The sequence below is a fragment of the Phoca vitulina genome, unplaced genomic scaffold (assembly GCF_004348235.1).
Source record: "Phoca vitulina isolate PV1807 unplaced genomic scaffold, GSC_HSeal_1.0 scaffold12, whole genome shotgun sequence".
NCBI lineage: Eukaryota > Metazoa > Chordata > Mammalia > Carnivora > Phocidae > Phoca > Phoca vitulina.
The window spans coordinates 33,781,647-33,799,465 of NW_022589715.1; the positions used below are offsets into that span (position 1 = coordinate 33,781,647).

Below are 17,819 nucleotides of genomic sequence, written 5' to 3' on the forward strand. Positions count from 1 at the left end.
ATCATCACCGTTCTGTTACATATGAGAAAATGTTGTTTTTTGTGACTTCTACTCTAATCTCATGGAGTATTAAGCCTCCCATATGTCAGTTATATTACTGTAATTGTTTTGTCAATTTTGTTGATTCCTTTTATTCAGTTCCTACTGTACTTAATATTATACAATTTTGCAGTAACTATATGTTGAATAGATTCCTTTTCAGTGTCTTTATGTCCTCAGTTTGATTATAAGCTCCTAAATAGCAGAACCACATTACTGAACACTCCCCACAAAATTGACACAAATAACTAGTGTATACTTCTGGCATATAGAAGGCTTATTATTCCACAAGACTATCAGAGCTTCTTCAAGATTTTGACAAGTAGTTTGTAGTGAGGATAATATTTCATAGTTTTTTTTTTTTTTTAATATTTGGATGAGCTAGAGTATATCTAATAAGTGTCTATAAGGCTGTTGTTCAGGATTAAGTCTCTAGTGAGTGAGTCTAGCCAGATACCTGAATTTCAGTTAATGATATTTGAATACATAGAAGGCTTTCAAGCTTGTTGGCCAGTAATTTTTCTGCAATATTAAGGATATACTGTTCTAGGAAAAAAAAAAAAGATATGACTAGATGATGGAGAGATGTCATTTATTGTTATAATACATTTTTTTAAACGTATGGATTTATTTGTAGAAAACAGCTTTGTTGCACACCTATGATGTTTTCTGTTCCTGCACAGTTACCAACTTGTGAAAACAGCATTGTACCAAATGAGTGTTGATCTGGAAAGCAATTTTTTTTTTTTTTAAAGATCTCTTTATTCAGTTTTCTTACATAATAGCGATGGCTACATTTATATAATGAATAAAATAATTTTTTAAATGCTAAATTGCTAAATAAAGAATAGACTTTTTCTTACATAGAGCTAAAAGAATGAAAACAGATACAGTAATAGCACATTGTAATACTTTCTTTGCTAGACTGTCTAATTTGCTACCATCAGTATGTTTTAATGGAACATTTTTCTCTTGATTTCCAGTATTCAGAAGATATGAAGCACAAGACCACTCTTTTGGAGCTTCAAAAAATGTTTACATATTTAATGGTATGTTTGAGAACCATATATGGAAAACTAGTTTAGATATAACCTATGTAAGTTGAAAACATTAAATGAAGTTCATTTGTATTGGATTTGTCCTGACTATATACTCTTATTTTTCAAATTGAATTTGTCAGTTATTGGTGTTCTTTGTCAAAGTGACTTTTAAACAGTTGCATGTCACTCATCTGCATGACGACTGTTAATTTGTCCTTTAATGAATCCTTTGTATCCATCTGGTCCTTTTCCCACCACAGGGTCACCCCACCCCCCCCCCCTCCCCCCCAGAATTTTCTGATTGATTTCTCTTTGTCCCTTTTAATTCCCCCCCCAGAACTTAAAAAATTAGCAAATCTTAAAAAATTAGCAAATCTTACAATATTATTCCTCTGCTTAAAACTCTTCGGTGGTTTTTTATTATGAACAGAATAGTATCCAGGTTCATCAGCACATGTCTTCTGATTTTGCCCCTTTCTTTTAACCTCCTTTCTCTCTCTCTTCTCTCTCTTTTTTTAAGATTTTACCTTTTTTTTTTTTTTTTTTTAAGTATTCTCCACACCTAATGTGGGGCTCGAACCCACAGCCCTGAGATCAAGAGTTATATGCTATACTGACTGAGCCAGCCAGGCACCCCTTCAGCATCCTCTCTTACCCTTCCCTCTATCCAGCTGAATCCTGTAGCAAGTGTCCGCCCTTGGAAGCCCATCACCCTGTTGCTTCATCACTTGTGCAGCTGTTCATGCTGCTGCTTCTGCCTGCAACACTCTTTCCGTAGCACTTTTTTTTCTCCCTTTTCTTCTTATTGTCATCTTTCCCGAAGCAATTTATTTTCATCTCCTCTGAGAAAACTGTAGATTCCACAACTCTGTCTCATACCTACCACTTGTAGTGAGTTACTCATCTCACCTGTTAGAATCCTGAGGACAGAGATTATATCATGTTTATTCCTGTATTTTTCAGCTTCTGACACTTAAGGAGTCAATAAATGAAATTTTTATCAAAATTAAAAGATTTAGTAGTCATTCTTGGATTGCAATTTTTTTTTGGAGGGGGAGGGGGAAAGAAAGAATCTTAAGCAGGCTCTGTGGAGCCTGATCGGGGCTCGATCTCAAAACCCTGAGATCATGACCTGAACTGAAATCAAGAGTTGGATGCTCAACTGAATGAGCCACCCAGGCACCCTGATGCCCCTTTTAATATACCTTTAACAGAGTTGGAGCATGCCATCTGAACTGACAAAACAGAAAAGTATTTTAAACTACTTTTTTTTTCTTAAAGATTTTATTTATTTTTGAGAGAGTGCATGCGAGCACGAGTTGGGGGTGGGGAGGGAGGGGCAGAAGGAGAAGCAGACTCCTCACTGAGCAGGTAGCCTGATGTGGGACTCGGTCCCAGGACTCTGGGATCATGACCTGAGCCGAAGGCAGATGCTTAACTGACTGAGCCACCCAGGTGCCCTTGAACTACTCTTTTAAGAACTACTAAAGCTCTCAGGTGCCTGGGTCGCTCAGTTGGCTAAGCATCTGCCTTCGGCTCAGATCATGATCCTCGGGTCCTGGTATCAAATCCCATGTCAGGCACCCTGCTCAGTGGGGAGTCTGCTTCACCCTCTCCCTCTGATCCTCCCTGCCTGCTCGTGCTCTCTCACTTGTGCATTCTCTCAAATGAATAAATAAAAAATTTTAAAAACAAAAAACTCTTAAGTTCAGTCTGTAGGAAATCTTATTTAGCCTGCAAAATTTTTCTGTTTTATGTTTCATAGTACACATCTGCATCCTTTGAGTCCCAAATTCCTTCCTAGAAATTATTAGACTTAAAAAAATACAAATTTCAGGGGCGCCCGGGTGGCTCAGTCGTTAAGTGTCTGCCTTCGGCTCAGGTCATGATCCCAGGGTCCTGGGATGGAGCCCCGTGTTGAGCTCCCTGCTCCGTGGGAAGCCTGCTTCTCCCTCTCCCACTCCCCCTGCTTGTGTTCCTCTCTCGCTGTCTCTCTCTCTGTCAAATAAATAAATCTTAAAAAAAAAAAAAATACAAATTTCATAACGGTAATTTAAGCATCTCCAGGCACCAGGACTATTAAATTGAAAAGCGTGGTTGGAACTAGAGGGTATTTTGCTAAGCGAAATAAGTCAATCAGAGAAAGAGAATTACTATATGATCTCACTGATATGTGGAATTTAAGAAACAAGGCAGAGGATCATAGGGGAAGAGGAAAAAAATGAAACAAGACGAAACCAGAGAGGGAGATAAATCATAAGAGACTCTTAATCTCAGGAAACAAACAGGGTTGCTGGAGGTGGTGGAGGGGGGTAGGGTGTATGTTGTAATGAGCACTGAGTATTATGTAAGACTGATGAATCACAGACCTGTACCCCTGAAACAAATAATACATTATATGTTAATTAATTGAATTTAATAAAAAAAACCTGAAAATGCCATGAAAATCAAACAAAAATGAAACAGAAGAAAGCAGTTCTATTGTAGATTTACTCCGTTTTGTTGTTTTGTTATTTATTCAAGAACCTTGTGATAATGTTCTTTTTTTGAAATGTAGGATTTGATTGTTCCATGATCCATCCCTCTCCCTTTTCCTTTGCAGGAGAGTGAATGCAAAGCATATAATCCTAGACCCTTTTGTAAAACATACACCATGGATAAGCAGCCTCTGAATACTGGGGAGCAGAAAGATATGACAGAATTTTTTACTGATCTCATTACTAAAATTGAAGAAATGTCTCCAGAACTGGTTAGTACCAGAATACTGCTGTTTCTTTGAAATCTGTACAGATTTGCCCAATTTTAATTACTCACTTTTGTTGTTTTTAAAGAAAAATACCGTCAAAAGCTTGTTTGGAGGTGTAATTACAAACAATGTTGTGTCCTTGGTAAGTATTGCACCTGTTCTTTACTTTTTTGAAATCTTAATGTCTATTTTAACTTATTAAAATAAATTACTAATATTTGACTGTTGATTTCCCAGGATTGTGAACATGTTAGTCAGACTGCTGAAGAGTTTTATACTGTGAGGTGCCAAGTGGCTGATATGAAGAACATTTATGTGAGTAACATTTAATATATTGTTAGACCTTTTCTGCTTTTATTTTAATCAAACAAATTTGCATACAGCAGGTTTGTGTTTGTCATCTTGGTGAAAAATTAACTTCCATGTTTTATTTATTTTCTTCTTGCTGTGCAGATCAAATAAGAATTAAAGGTAGACCACAAAGCTGATTTTTTTCCCCCAAAGTTGAAATACTTCTACTTTTGAAAAATTAGTAAGATTCATGGAGCATCTTGTCAATTTGAGGGAAAAATTTTTTTTGCTAAAATTTAGAATTTTTTTATAAAAAGTTTGTTTTCCTCTGTGCATTCTGCCCAAATGATAAGTACTACGTTTTGTAATTTTGCATACTGTAAACAATAATATGGGACTTTAAAATCTGATTTAATACGCAGGAATCTCTTGATGAAGTTACTATTAAAGACACTTTAGAAGGTGACAACATGTATACTTGTTCTCATTGCGGGAAGAAAGTACGAGCTGAAAAAAGGTACGCTTTTTGAAATGTAATGTTTATCATTTTGATACATCATCAAGTGGAAGTAAAACACAAATGGTAAATTCATGTTAAACTTTTATGAAAATTATGTGATTAAGGTTAAGGTAGGCTGCTTGGAGTTTATCTTTTTTTTTTTTTTTTTTTTTAAAAGTTTTTAATTTTGAGAGAGAGAGAGTGCAAGCAGGGGGAGGGACAAAGGTAGAGGGAGAGAGAGAGAGAATCTCAAGCAGACTCCACACTGAGGGCAGAGCCTGATGTGGGGCTCCAGCCCACAGCCGTGAGATCGTGACCTGAGCCGAAATCAAGAGTCAGATGCTTTACTAACTGAACCACCCAGGTGCCCCTGAGCTTATTCTTATAAGCAACTTTTCATTCAGTTATTCAGTTGAATATTCAGTCATTCAATTATTGTACTTTGAAGCACCCTTAAATTTTTCCAAATTTTTTGTGTCCTTTCAATTAAATATTTACCAAGGTCTGATTGCTTTAGCCCTTTGCTGTATATCAGTGAATCATGATGAAGAGTCTCCTCATGAACTGAAGAGATCCTCCTCTGATTCTCTGAAGTGAGAGATTTTTTTTTTTCTTAAGAGCCAACCATAAGTTGGCCCATTTGGGACAGAGTAATTGGGTAAAGAGGTTTCAATTCTCCAGGTGAACATTGAATGACAAGTAGAAATTGGATTGAGACAGCATCATATGCTGTTAGTTATTTGGAACAAAGGCAGAGAAATAGAAATGACCTTGTAGTGCAAGAAGCCTGGGACTAGGCTAGTCTGCCTCAAGTAGAGGATTTGCATTGACCAGTAATAGAAAATATGATTGGTGTACAATGACATGAAATGATTAATATCTAGATTTTGGGATTATTTGCCATAATTGGTTGGCACCATTTGGACATCTGAGAAAGAACATAACTGTCGTAAAGGACTGACTAAGCCAACCTAAAAATGCAGTGGAAAAAAGTCAGAATTGAAGCTAGGAAAGAAAGAAATTCATGATAGGATGGTAACCTAGAAACTGGGGAAGAGAATCTCCCGAAGAAGGTATTCAATTGACATAGTCCACAGGAAAGGGGGGAAATTACAGCCGAGTAAAAGCATTGGGTTTTGTAGAAAGATAGTTTAGTGGTATGTTTTTTTGGGTTGTAGCGATAGAAGCAGGGCTGTCAGGGTACATGGCATCAAGTATAGATCATTAATTTTAAAAGTTTGGCAATAAATAAACAACAAGGAAAATGGAATCTAGAAAGGGCTTGGGGATCAAACAGGACTTTTCTAGATAGATCTGACCATGTTGGAAGGCAGAGAATGAAAAGCCATCTCTTAAAATTGCTTAATAAAGAAGATTTTTCCAGGGAAATCTACACTGATAGGATTGGTACTCTTTTTCTCAGTCTCCAGATGTCAAGTTGGTTGCAAGAGAGAAAAGTAAGGTAGACATACTTAAATGAAATCATAGCTGTGCAGGCAGTTACAGGGAGAAGACAGGCCCATCTAATGAGAATTGGGTTAGGGTATGAGTTAAGACTTACACAGAATGGAGTCAGTCAAAAGTTTGTTAATATGGAGGGGTATAATGAGGAATCAATAAAAGATAGTTGATAGACTGAGACATTTTCTTTTGAGAATCTTTTTAGTTGGAATAAATAAGCTTACTGAAAATATTTGTCATTCTTGATAACTTCCTGCTTCTTGAAACATTCCCTTCTTTTGGCTAATACGATTTTGCTGTTTTTCTGAAATACTGTCTGCTCTTTTAGGCAGTGTCACTCAGTCCTTTTATACTCTTGCCATACTTTTGAATGTCTATGATAACATAGTAAGTGGTCAGCAGAAATGGGCTAAGGATCATCTTTTGCTCTATCTTCAGACCTCTGTTTTTCTCAGTTTATTCATTCTTTCCTGAATAATTTTGTCTACCACCATAATCTCAATCTCTATTGACATGCTTATGATTCTTAATTCATCTTACCTAATTCAGAATGTTGTGCTGTGTTCTCCCAGCTGTGACTTGTGTGTCTCATAGATTCAGTAAGTCTATAACATAACTCTCATCTCTTTAGTTCCATTATGTCATTTATTCTCTGAATCTTGCATGGTTCCAAGGTCCACCACAGGTCCTTTAGTGACTCTTAGCTCTCAGGATGCAGTTCATACTCTGACATTGCACAGAAGCCCTTCATCATTTGACTCCTTTATATTTCCATAACCTCATCTTTTGCCAATCTCCCAAATAATCAGTAATGATGGATTTTTAGACTTACTTCCTGTTTATGAAATCTTTCCCCCACCTTCCTTGTCTCCTTAAATTCCTATTTTTTTCTTAAACTGAGCTCTTGATTTAAACAGAATCTCTTTAGAATCTTACGTTCAATGAAGAATTATTCCCCAAAACGCTATTTTTCATGAATCCAAGCTTTTATATATTTTTTGTTTAAACTGAAATTTTGGTTTGTTTTAATTTGAACTAGCAATATTTGTTAAGCCATAATACTTAGGTAATTTGCTGCTGCTGCTGCTATTGTAATATCAAGCAACATTTATTGAATGCTATTTGCCAGGCAGCATTCTAAAAGTAGGAGGGAGTAGGCACTTTAATCTCCATTTTAGAAATTTCCAAATTAGGAATTAAGCTCAGAGAGGTTAAGTAACTTGTTGAGGGTCATACATCTAGTAAGTGATACAGCTAAACTTGGCAGTTCTAATTTATAAAAATAAATAGTTCAATTCCTGTTATTTAAAATGGAAAAGAAAATTCTGAACCGAAGACATAACTCCTTTGAAGTTTGGTGCGACACCTTTTTATGCTTCCATAGCACTTTTGCATATCTTTTTCATGGAATTTACCACAGTGTGCTTAATTTTTTATTTTTCTTACTTAGGCACAGTAAAACCCTTTTAGAATGGAAAAAAGCATGTAAGAGGGGAATATAGGTATAGATATATTTAATAAGAGCATGATTTAAAATACTGTTTATTATTTACTGAGTTGAATCCTGAAATACATATAGTGTAAATATGTTACCAGCTAAAGTACTTTTGGAAGAGATTTTTAAGTTTTCTTTTTCCTTTTTTTTTTTTCCTTTTTTTTCTGTCTTTCAGGGCATGTTTTAAGAAATTGCCTCGCATTCTGAGTTTTAATACTATGAGGTATACATTTAATATGGTAACAATGATGAAAGAGAAAGTGAACACACACTTTTCCTTCCCATTACGTTTGGATATGACGCCCTATACAGAAGATTTTCTAATGGGAAAGAGTGATAGGAAAGAAGGTAATTTTTGATCTCTTTCTCTTGCCTATGTTTATTGTAAGTCTCCATAACAAGACAGCCATAACTATAAAGTTGTAACCAACTTCACATTTAATAAAATGAAATTGAATTTTGGAAAGGGGATTGTATTTAAATACAGTATGGCACGTTCAGTCAGTTCGTCAATAGATATTTGGTGTTTATTAGAACTATGTTCTAGGCACTCTGCTAGGCATTAGTACATGGCAGTGAACAAGATACACATGGTTCCTTATCTCATAGAACTTAAGTCTAGTAGGCAAGTCTTATTGAGCAAGAAATTATAAACAGGATGTGTCATCAGATAGGATGGTGAGTGTATCTCAAATCTAGGGGTATCAGGGACTGCTTTCATGAAGGTAACATTGAAGCAGAGTTTGAATAAGGAATAGATTGAGAGGAATGGCTAATGTCTTTAGATGGGTAGGAGGTGGGGGTGGAGTTGATGAGATGGGCAAAAGGCAATGGCCACATCATTTTGTTTGTAAGCCATGTTAATAATTGTAATCTTTGTTTGATGTGAAACCTTTGGAAGATTTTAAGCAGGGAACTGAAATAACCAGGTGGGATCTGGGAAAGGTTATTCTGACTATAGCAATAGAAATGGATTAGAGGATGATGAAAGGGATGTGGGGGGGCCATTCTGATAAACCACAGAGAAGATGGTAGTTTAATGAGCAAGCATACCAGTAGATTTGGAGAGAGGTGTGTGGAGGGTTAATAGGATTTGATGATTGTATGTATAAATGAATCCAACGAAGTTACTGAATATCTATATATAATATACTATTCTCATAGTAGTGGGAATAGAGTGGCAACAAAGAACAAGGTCTTTGTCCCTTTGAAGTTGACTTTTTAGTCTACTACTAGAGGGAGGAAGAAAAGTCAAGAATGACTCAGGTTTGTGGCTTGATCATAGCTGAATAGTGGGTCAGTATTTCAAGAAGATCTCAAGAAAAAGGGAATTTGGTCAGAAGTATTGAATGCTAAAGAAAAGGAATTGTTTCAGAAAGAACATGACTGAAAACAGCATGTAGAATGTCTTTGGTTATCTTTATCAGAGCAGTTTCATTTGGGTATTGCAGTAGTAGAAAGGCAGATTGTAGTGATTTAAAGATGATACTTGGTTCATATCCAATTACCTCCAAATTCTTATTACTTCCATAAGACCAGTGCTTTTCAAACTTATGTATATGTGCCTCAAAGACCACAGAGGTGAGGAATGGAAACAGGTGAGCAAAAAAAGCAGAACAGGTCTAGCTCTTGCCTTTCTGTTCTTTAGTTAGAGAAGTTCTGTTTTACATAATAGGGTTCTGGCAATGTTTTCTTTATATAATAAGTTCTCATGATTAAAATTTTTAAGGTTTGAATAAGCCGCTATATTTTAAGATTTGGGAAAGAGAACTGCATTTTAATCTTTATATTCCATTGCCTGGCACTTAATGAGCATCCAGTAAATGTTTCACTAAATGGGAGTTGAGAAGTGTAAACAGTGAGCGTGCGCTATTCTTTTAAGAGAAGAACGTACTCTTTCTTTGAAAAGAGGAGAGAAGATGGTGACTTGCTATAGAGGAATAGAGTTAAGGGGGGTATTTTTACCCTCAGGATTTTTTTTTTTTTTAAAGATTTTATTTATTTGTTTGACAGAGTGAGAGAACACAACCAGGGGGGAGCAGCAGAGGGAGAGGGAAAAGCAGACTCCCTGCTGAGCAGGGAGCTTGATGCGGGGCTCGATCCCAGGACCTGAGTCAAAGGCAGATGCTTAACCGACTGAGCCACCCAGGCGCCCCTACCCTTAGAATTTTTTTTTTTTGTAAAGATTTTATTTATTTATTTGTCAGCGCACGAGCAGGCAGAGCAGGCAGAGAGAGAAGCAGGCTGCTGATGCGGGACTCGATCCCAGGACCCTGGGATCATGGTGACTTGAACCGAAGGCACACGCTTACCCAACTGAGCCACCCAGGCATCCCTACCCTTAGAATTTGAGTATGTTTAGAGGTTGCAGCAAATGAGCCAGTGGAAGATAACTTTGAAAATACAGGCAAAGTTAAGAAGTAGGCAGTGTATATATACACCTTACTTTTTAGAACTCTTTACAAACCATTTATAAAATTATAGTAAGACTGCCCAGTTATTGTGCTTTCTGGTATTTTTCATGATGCTTCCTTGTGTAGAAGTAGCAGAAATTTGTGCCAAGATGAAAGATTTTTTTTAGGCCGTAACTGATGCATTCAGAGTCAGATCCTAGCACATCCAAACTTCTCAGTCACTATTAAGACACTGTTAGCCATTTCCTTCTCTCCTCAGTTGTCACTTTCCAGTTTAGACTGTGCACTCAAGTTAACCTAATCTGTTTTCACTTGTTTCTGATTATACTTTTTCCTTTATATATGATGCTGGGTATACAGATCATAAGTCATAAATCTTCAAACTTACTAGATCATTCTGTAATTTTTCCTTAGTATCTTTTATGCCTTTCACATCTTTGGGGACAGGAAGGATGTCTGTTTATTTTGTTTCTGTCTCCTAATACAGAATGTTTTCTATTAACTAATAAACAGTTGCCAGCATGCTACCACTAAAGTGCTCCTTTTTCTTAACCTGAGATTAAAGGGCATGAGTATCTTAATGCCTTTCCATATCTTGGGTTTGCCTGCTCCTAGCTTGAATGAAAAATACTGTACTATCTATTTCAAAAGGAATAAGATTAAACAAAGAACATATTTTATATTTATATATTATATTGACGTTGTCCATACTTACGGTTGTTTTTCCAAATGATTTGTATAAATGTTCCTTAAAATTGTAGACTATGGATGGGGAATGACTAGCAAATGGAGTTGTTTTGTACCTATTATAATATATAATGTATCTGTGCCTATTTCTGTATATTAAATATATTATGTAAAGTGAGGTAAAGTGATTCAAAGATGTTAATGTGCAGTTTTCAACATTATTACCATTATTTTATGTAAATCATTTCAGGTTTTAAGGAAGTCAGTGATCATTCAAAAGACACAGAAAGCTATGAGTATGACTTAATAGGAGTGACTGTTCACACAGGAACAGCAGATGGTGGGCACTATTACAGCTTCATCAGAGATATAGTCAATCCACATGCTTATAAAAACAACAAATGGTGAGTTTTAAGTATTTTATTCTTGGGATTAAAAAATTTTTTTTTCTTTTTTTAAAGTATAAACTTATGATTGTTTTTGCTTCAGATATGTTTTCTGATTTTATTTTTTTAAAAACTCTATAAAATCAGGAAAAGGGGCAGACAGTTTTTAAATGAAAGCAACTTTCATAAGACAGTAGGAATCGATTGTTCTTAACCTTCTTCTGAGAATTTGATGAATGTTCTCCTAAGAAAAAAGAACACACAAGCTTTTGCACACAACTTTAGATTTATAGACAATATTGCACCTTCCAAATCTTTTCTATCTTTGTTTACTCATTCAAGAGCTGTTTACTGAGTGTCTCCTATAGGGTGGTTACGAAGTCCTTATATAAGGCAATTTGAAGTTACCTGCATGCTCCACTCTCTCCACCTTACTTTTCCCCTTCCAACCCGCGCATTTTTTTTATCATCTTTTATCAAGGTAATGGATAGAAGTCATTAAATCAATACTTAATAGCTCTTTTTTGGTCTTCATATGTTGTTAGGTGGAGTCTCATGTATAGAGGCTATGTATCTATGGTAGGCATTGTTCTAAGTGTTAGGGATATTTCTTTGAACAAAATGTACATTGATCTGCAGTTAGCAGAATAGTTTTGTTGAACTCTTCAAGCCAACACGTCAGTGGTATCTTAACCTTGTTTGTCTATTTGAAATTAATTCCATAAATATATTTTGAATCTTTTTTTATCATAAATTTTTTGAAATGACATCTTTATCTTTGGAAGTTCTCCCATCTCTTAATCTTTTCTGTCCAATAGCTGCACAAGTAATATTTATGCAAACTTTTTCTTTGTTTTTATGAATTCTTCTGTTACTCCTAGTTTATAAATGGATTTATCAGATTTTAGGGCAGTTACAATTTGTAAAATTATATTCCCAGTTTCTAGTAGGTTAGTGTTATCAAAATAAGAACTTAGAATTTATTTACCTCATATTAAAAATAGTTTGATAAAGTTTTATAATTTTTTCAGTATGTATTTTTATAATAGCTGCAATACTCAGTATGTGTATAAACACTGTGTGCTCTGTTTTAGGTATCTTTTTAATGATGCTGAGGTAAAACCTTTTGATTCTGCTCAGTTGGCCTCTGAATGTTTTGGTGGAGAGATGACAGTAAGTTTTATTCAGAAGTTATAAATGGTCCATAACTTTCCAGGTGCTATGCAGTATCATAAAATCCAGTAGCAAAACCACTTAACTCCCTTTTAATTGCTATGATTAAATCTAAAATTTATTCAGTTGTTATTTATTAGAAGTCTAGTCTATTCAGCATGTATACCAGACTGGGAAATACTTTTTTTTAAGATTTTATTTATTTATTTGAGAGGGAAAGAGAGTGAGGGAGAGCATGAGAGCAGCAGAGGGAGAAGCAGACTCCCCGCCGAGCAGGGAGCCTGATGCCGGGCTCAATCCGGGGACCCTGGGATCATGACCTGAGCTGAAGGCAGACGCTTAACCAACTGAGCCACACAGGTGCCCCTGGGAAATACTTTTTAAATTACAATTTGTGCCTTCAACTGATAAAGAAGGTTAAGACTTAAAATTGAAAAATTAAATAGTAGTATAGGAATTGAATTGCATTGCCATGAAACATGATGGAAGAAGTTGTCCACTTGAATGCTTTGAGATTTGAGCCAAAAGAAATTACTCTTTATTGACTTCATACGAAAAATCTTTGTCAAGGAAATTAGCTTGAGCTAAACTTCAAAGAATTATTCTTTCAGTGCCTTTTTTATAACAACAGGAGCAACCTGGTTATTACTATTGACAGGATACACAAAGAATATCTTAACCTGTTACGTAATTAGCCCTAAGACATGAAAAAAGACAATTAGGTTGGAGTAGTAGTATTATAACAACATAATTTTTTTTATTTTTAATTTTATTTATTTGACAGAGACACAGCAAGACAGGGAACACAAGCAGGGGGAGTGGGGGAGGGAGGAGCAGGCTTCCCGCTGAGCAGGGAGCCTGATGCGGGGCTCGATCCTAGGACCCCAGGACCATGACCTGAGCCGAAGGCAGACGTTTAATGACTGAGCCACCCAGGCACCCCTATAATAACATAATTATAATAATTGTATTTCATAGGCATTTTATCCAAGTACTGATGTTCTGAAAACAGTTTTATAATACTGTTTTGATTCTCATAAGTAAAGCATTAGTCATTTCCATTTCACAGATAAGCCCAAATGAAGTTATTTTTCACTTTAATAGCCATGTCTATAGTGAAATCACTGTTCACATTGTGGATTTTAATGAAGGACTTCCTTACTGCTCTTTGGTGCTCTTATGTACTACTTTGAATAGAAAAGGAGAAGTAGGCAAATTGCTAACACTTCAGAAATGGGTAGAAGGAGGAAGTAATAAGTTACTGATGCCATAATAAACCTATTGCATCTCTAGATGTTATTCCTGGGATATTTCCTCAAACAAAAAGTAAAGTTTTCAAAGCTCTTCTCTTAAAAGGTAGTTCTTAAATTGCAAGTACGTTTTATTTTGCTTTATATATTTTATGGTAAAGTATCTTTAAAAATATTTTGAATCTTTGTTTTCAGTTACAGTTGACCGTTGAACAATGTGGGAGTTAAATATGCCAGGCCCCCACACAGTCAGAAATCCAAGTATAACTTTTGTCTCTTGATCAGAAGCCTGATAACATGAACACTCAATCAATACATATTTTGTATGTTACACTTACTATATACTGTATTCTTACAAAAAAAGTAAACTAGAAAAAAGAAAATGTTACTAAGAAGATCAAAAGGAGAGGCGCCTGGGTGGCACAGTCGGTTCGGCATCTGACTCTTGATTTCGGCTCAGGTCGTGATCTCAGGGTTGTGAGATCAGGCCCCATGTCATTGGGCTCTGTGCTCATAGGGGAGTGTGCTTGAGATTCTGTCCCTCTCCCTCTCCAACCCCACTCACGCTCTCTCTCTCTAAAATAAATAAATAAATCTTTTAAAATCATAAGGAAAATACATTTACAGTATGCTGTTGTATTTATTGGGGAAAAAAATCTGCCTTTAAGTGAATCTGTGTAGTTCAAACCTGTGTTATTCAAGGGTCAGTTATACTCTTAGCCAAGAACTTCTGTCAATGATTTTTTTTATAAAGAATAAACTAGCTGTTCATGAAATATTTTATGTATAAATACAACTGAGATAAATATAAATATATTTTTTAAAGAAGGAAAACTTTTATTTTTTTAAACAGACCAAGACCTATGATTCTGTTACAGATAAATTTATGGATTTCTCCTTCGAAAAGGTAATCATTTTTTTCATATATAATTTACATTGTTTTCTTTCTTCCATGTTACCTAATTTTATAGTTATACTTTGTCAAAATGAAAATATACCTTTTTTTCTTTGCCTCTTAAAGACACACAGTGCGTATATGCTGTTTTACAAACGCATGGAACCAGAGGAAGAAAATGGCAAAGAATTCAAATTTGATGTTTCGTCAGAGTTACTAGAGGTATAAGTTAATTTAACTTCAGCAATTTAAAAACATGTTAAGTATTAATGCAAGTAATAGGACTACTGGAGCAGGCTATAGCAACATTAGGATTTATAATCCCGGGTAGATCTTAACACTACTTATAAATGGTCTTGGTAATACTGACATAGGACAGGTGCATGTAAAGTGAGAAAATAATTATTAGTAAGATTAAAGAAAAATAAGTAACATGGTTGATGGAATTGTAGCAAGCTCATTAAGTAACTTGTATGTATGGTAATGTTCTTGGATTGGGTGATGGATGTTCCTTCTTTGCTTCATGTTACATAGAAATGTACCATGTATTTGAAATGCATTTAAAATATGTATTAAATATTTCAAAATGTGTCTTGTTTATAGTAATTAGGCTTTCTTTGTTTCATGACGTAGTAAGTGATAATGTTACTTTAATGTGTTAAGAACTATAAAATGTATTCACAACTCAGTGTGTGTTGTATCAGTGTTATAAACTGAGCCAAAATGTAAATCTTCAGAAAGGTGTACCTGATAAAAATTTACTCTTTCATCTAGATAGTTCAGCTTTTACTATCTAATTGATTGATATTTGCACTGTTGTCATCGAGTCTTAAAACTGAGTGGATTTTGGTCCCCCAAAAAATACTCTTAACTGGTATCTTGACTCCCTAGAATGTTACTGATAAAATATGATAAAATTTTAAAAAATTTTTAATTTATTTAAAAATAACAAAATTAAGCCCATGACATGCTAATATAATATTTTTTATATCATTTTATGAAAAAAATTTTCAGAACAAAACCAGTCAGGAGAAAAGTGGCCATTTTATATGCTTGCAAATCTTTTTAATATCTGATTTAATAGATGACAGCTGGAGTCTCATAATTTTTGCATTTGCTCTGTTGTGATTTCATTCATTATTTAGCCTCCATTGTTGCTCAGGAGAGAATGAGAGTAAAAACGGGCAAATAGCCTCATCCTATTACTAAAGAAATGGTTTTGATATTATATATACCCTAAAATGGTCATAGGTATCCCCCACAGGTCTCTGAACCATTCTTTCAGAACCACTGATTTATATGTGACAAAAGGGAATCCCGGATATTTGCTCTACTACAACAAGAAAAACACATTGTACTACATTAGAATATTCTTTTTTGTTTGTTTTAAAAAAGGTATTTATTTGTCAGAGAGAGTGCAGAAGCAGGGGGAGCGGCAGGGAGAGGGAGAAGCAGGCTCCCTGCTGAGCAAGGAGCCTGATGTGGGGCTCGATCCCAGGACCCTGGGATCATGACCTGAGCTGAAGGCAGATGCTTAACCAACTGAGCCACCCAAGCGTCCCTAGAATATTCTTGATTGCAGACCTAAACCAACTGTTTTTTTTCCTATCATTGTTTTAGCTTATTAATTGAAAAATTAATTTGCATATACATTTTACTAAAAATACTAAAGTATGATAATACTGTTATTTAATATTAACATAGATTTTAGGTATAAACTGGAATTTGGTCCTTTAGATTTGTACAGTTAAAATATAGCTAGTAGCAGACTTTCCCAAAGAGTAAATAGGAAATTTAGAACCATAAAATTATTTTTAAAGATTTTATTTATTGATTGATTTTATAGAGGTGGGGCAGATGGAGAGGGAGAGAGAATCGCAAGTAGACTGCCCGCTGAGCATGCCCCACTCAGGGCTTGATCTCCCGACCACAAGATTATGACCCGAGCCGAAATCAAGAGTTGCATGCTTAACCCACTGAGCCACCCATGCATCCCAGAACCATAAAATTTATTAAGTAAACAAACATTATAAATTGTAATGACTGTTGCGGATAAAACAAAATGCTCAGAAAGGGTAGTTGATTGGAATTTCTGGGGAAAGTGATTAGGAAATACTTCAGATTAAACTCAAACTAAGACATGAAAGTTAGTGAAGACTTAATCATGTGAAGAATACTCCAGGCAAAGAGAGTATTATGTACAACTTCCTTTAGTAAAGACATAGCATATTGGCATGTTTTAGAAGCTGAAAGATGACCTCTGAGGCTGTGATTAGTAAGTGCAAAGATACGTAGCCCAAAATGAAGTTGAAGAGGTATATAGAGAATACCTGTAGTGCAGTAATTTCACACTTAGACACACCCACATGGCTCCACATATGTTGTATTGATAAAATATAAAAAGGATTGTCAAAAAACAAGGTGAATATTAGAAATAAAAACGATGAGTCTGGTGGGAACCACAGGACTACCATACCAGGCTTTAGGCCAAAATCAGACAATTGTGGTGGAGAGTTCTTGAGAGGTAAAGGGGATAAAAATTATGACACAGATCTGGAGCTGAGCTCATGGCTAGAAGTAAGAAGCTTGGAATGGAGCTTCATTGCTATGAAAAAGCTCTGATGGGTGAAGGCTCTCAAACCCTTCTTGAGGCTACAGCTTTGTAGAAGGCAGTGTGCATAGAAATGCTAGAGGACCAAGAACTCTGAAGCAGTCTGTTGAGTGACTAGGTCTGTACCAATGTGGAGCAGGAACCCTAAAACATGGTTGTAAGACCTGGTACTGGGCTGGAGTAGTGGGCTGGGAGGCAAGGAGAGTTAGTTGAAAATCTTTAGGAGGAATAAACACAGGCCGTAATATCAATAATCAACATAAATTCATTCCAGATAAAAATAATTTTATGGAACGAATACTAACTTAGAGCATGTTTAGGGTACAGAGAGCTAAAAGAACACAAAAACTAAAGTCAGCAGAGCAGTTATATAAGGCTCATGTTAGAAATAATCATTGTTGGGGCTCCTGGGTGGCTCAGTCATTAAGCGTCTGCCTTCGGCTCAGGTCATGATCCCAGGGTCCTGGGATCAAGCCCCGCATTGGGCTCCCTGCTCAGCGGGAAGCCTGCTTCTCCCTCTCCCACTCCCCCTGTTTATGTCCTTCTCTTGCTGTGTCTTGTCTCTGTCAAATAAATAAAATCTTAAAAAAAAAAAAAAAGAAATAATCATTGTTCATAATTGTTACAGAATAAACAAGGAGGGGTGCCTCAGTCGGTTTAGCATCTGCCTTCGGCTCAGGTCATGATCCTGGAGTCCCAGGATCAAGCCCCGCATCAGGCTCCCCACTCATCGGGGAGTCTGCTTCTTCCTCTGACCCTCCCTCCCTCATGCTCTCTCTCACCCTCTCTCAAATAAATAAATAAAATCTTAAAAAAAAAAAAAAAAAAGAAA

General features: G+C 35.8%; 1 protein-coding gene across 5 annotated transcripts in view; it reads left to right on the top strand.

Moving 5' to 3' along the window:
* The window catches only part of USP34 (ubiquitin specific peptidase 34), a 260,898-nt gene that overhangs the window by 200,200 nt on the left and 42,879 nt on the right, over positions 1 to 17,819 (top strand). For all 5 annotated transcript variants that reach the window (XM_032410902.1, XM_032410904.1, XM_032410903.1 and 2 more), the window contains 10 exons: positions 1,023 to 1,088; positions 3,682 to 3,828; positions 3,911 to 3,967; positions 4,063 to 4,140; positions 4,539 to 4,633; positions 7,747 to 7,919; positions 10,923 to 11,076; positions 12,153 to 12,231; positions 14,335 to 14,388; positions 14,503 to 14,598. In XM_032410902.1, the coding sequence (XP_032266793.1) occupies positions 1,023 to 1,088; positions 3,682 to 3,828; positions 3,911 to 3,967; positions 4,063 to 4,140; positions 4,539 to 4,633; positions 7,747 to 7,919; positions 10,923 to 11,076; positions 12,153 to 12,231; positions 14,335 to 14,388; positions 14,503 to 14,598 (999 nt within the window). The remainder of the gene's footprint in view (positions 1 to 1,022; positions 1,089 to 3,681; positions 3,829 to 3,910; positions 3,968 to 4,062; positions 4,141 to 4,538; positions 4,634 to 7,746; positions 7,920 to 10,922; positions 11,077 to 12,152; positions 12,232 to 14,334; positions 14,389 to 14,502; positions 14,599 to 17,819) is intronic.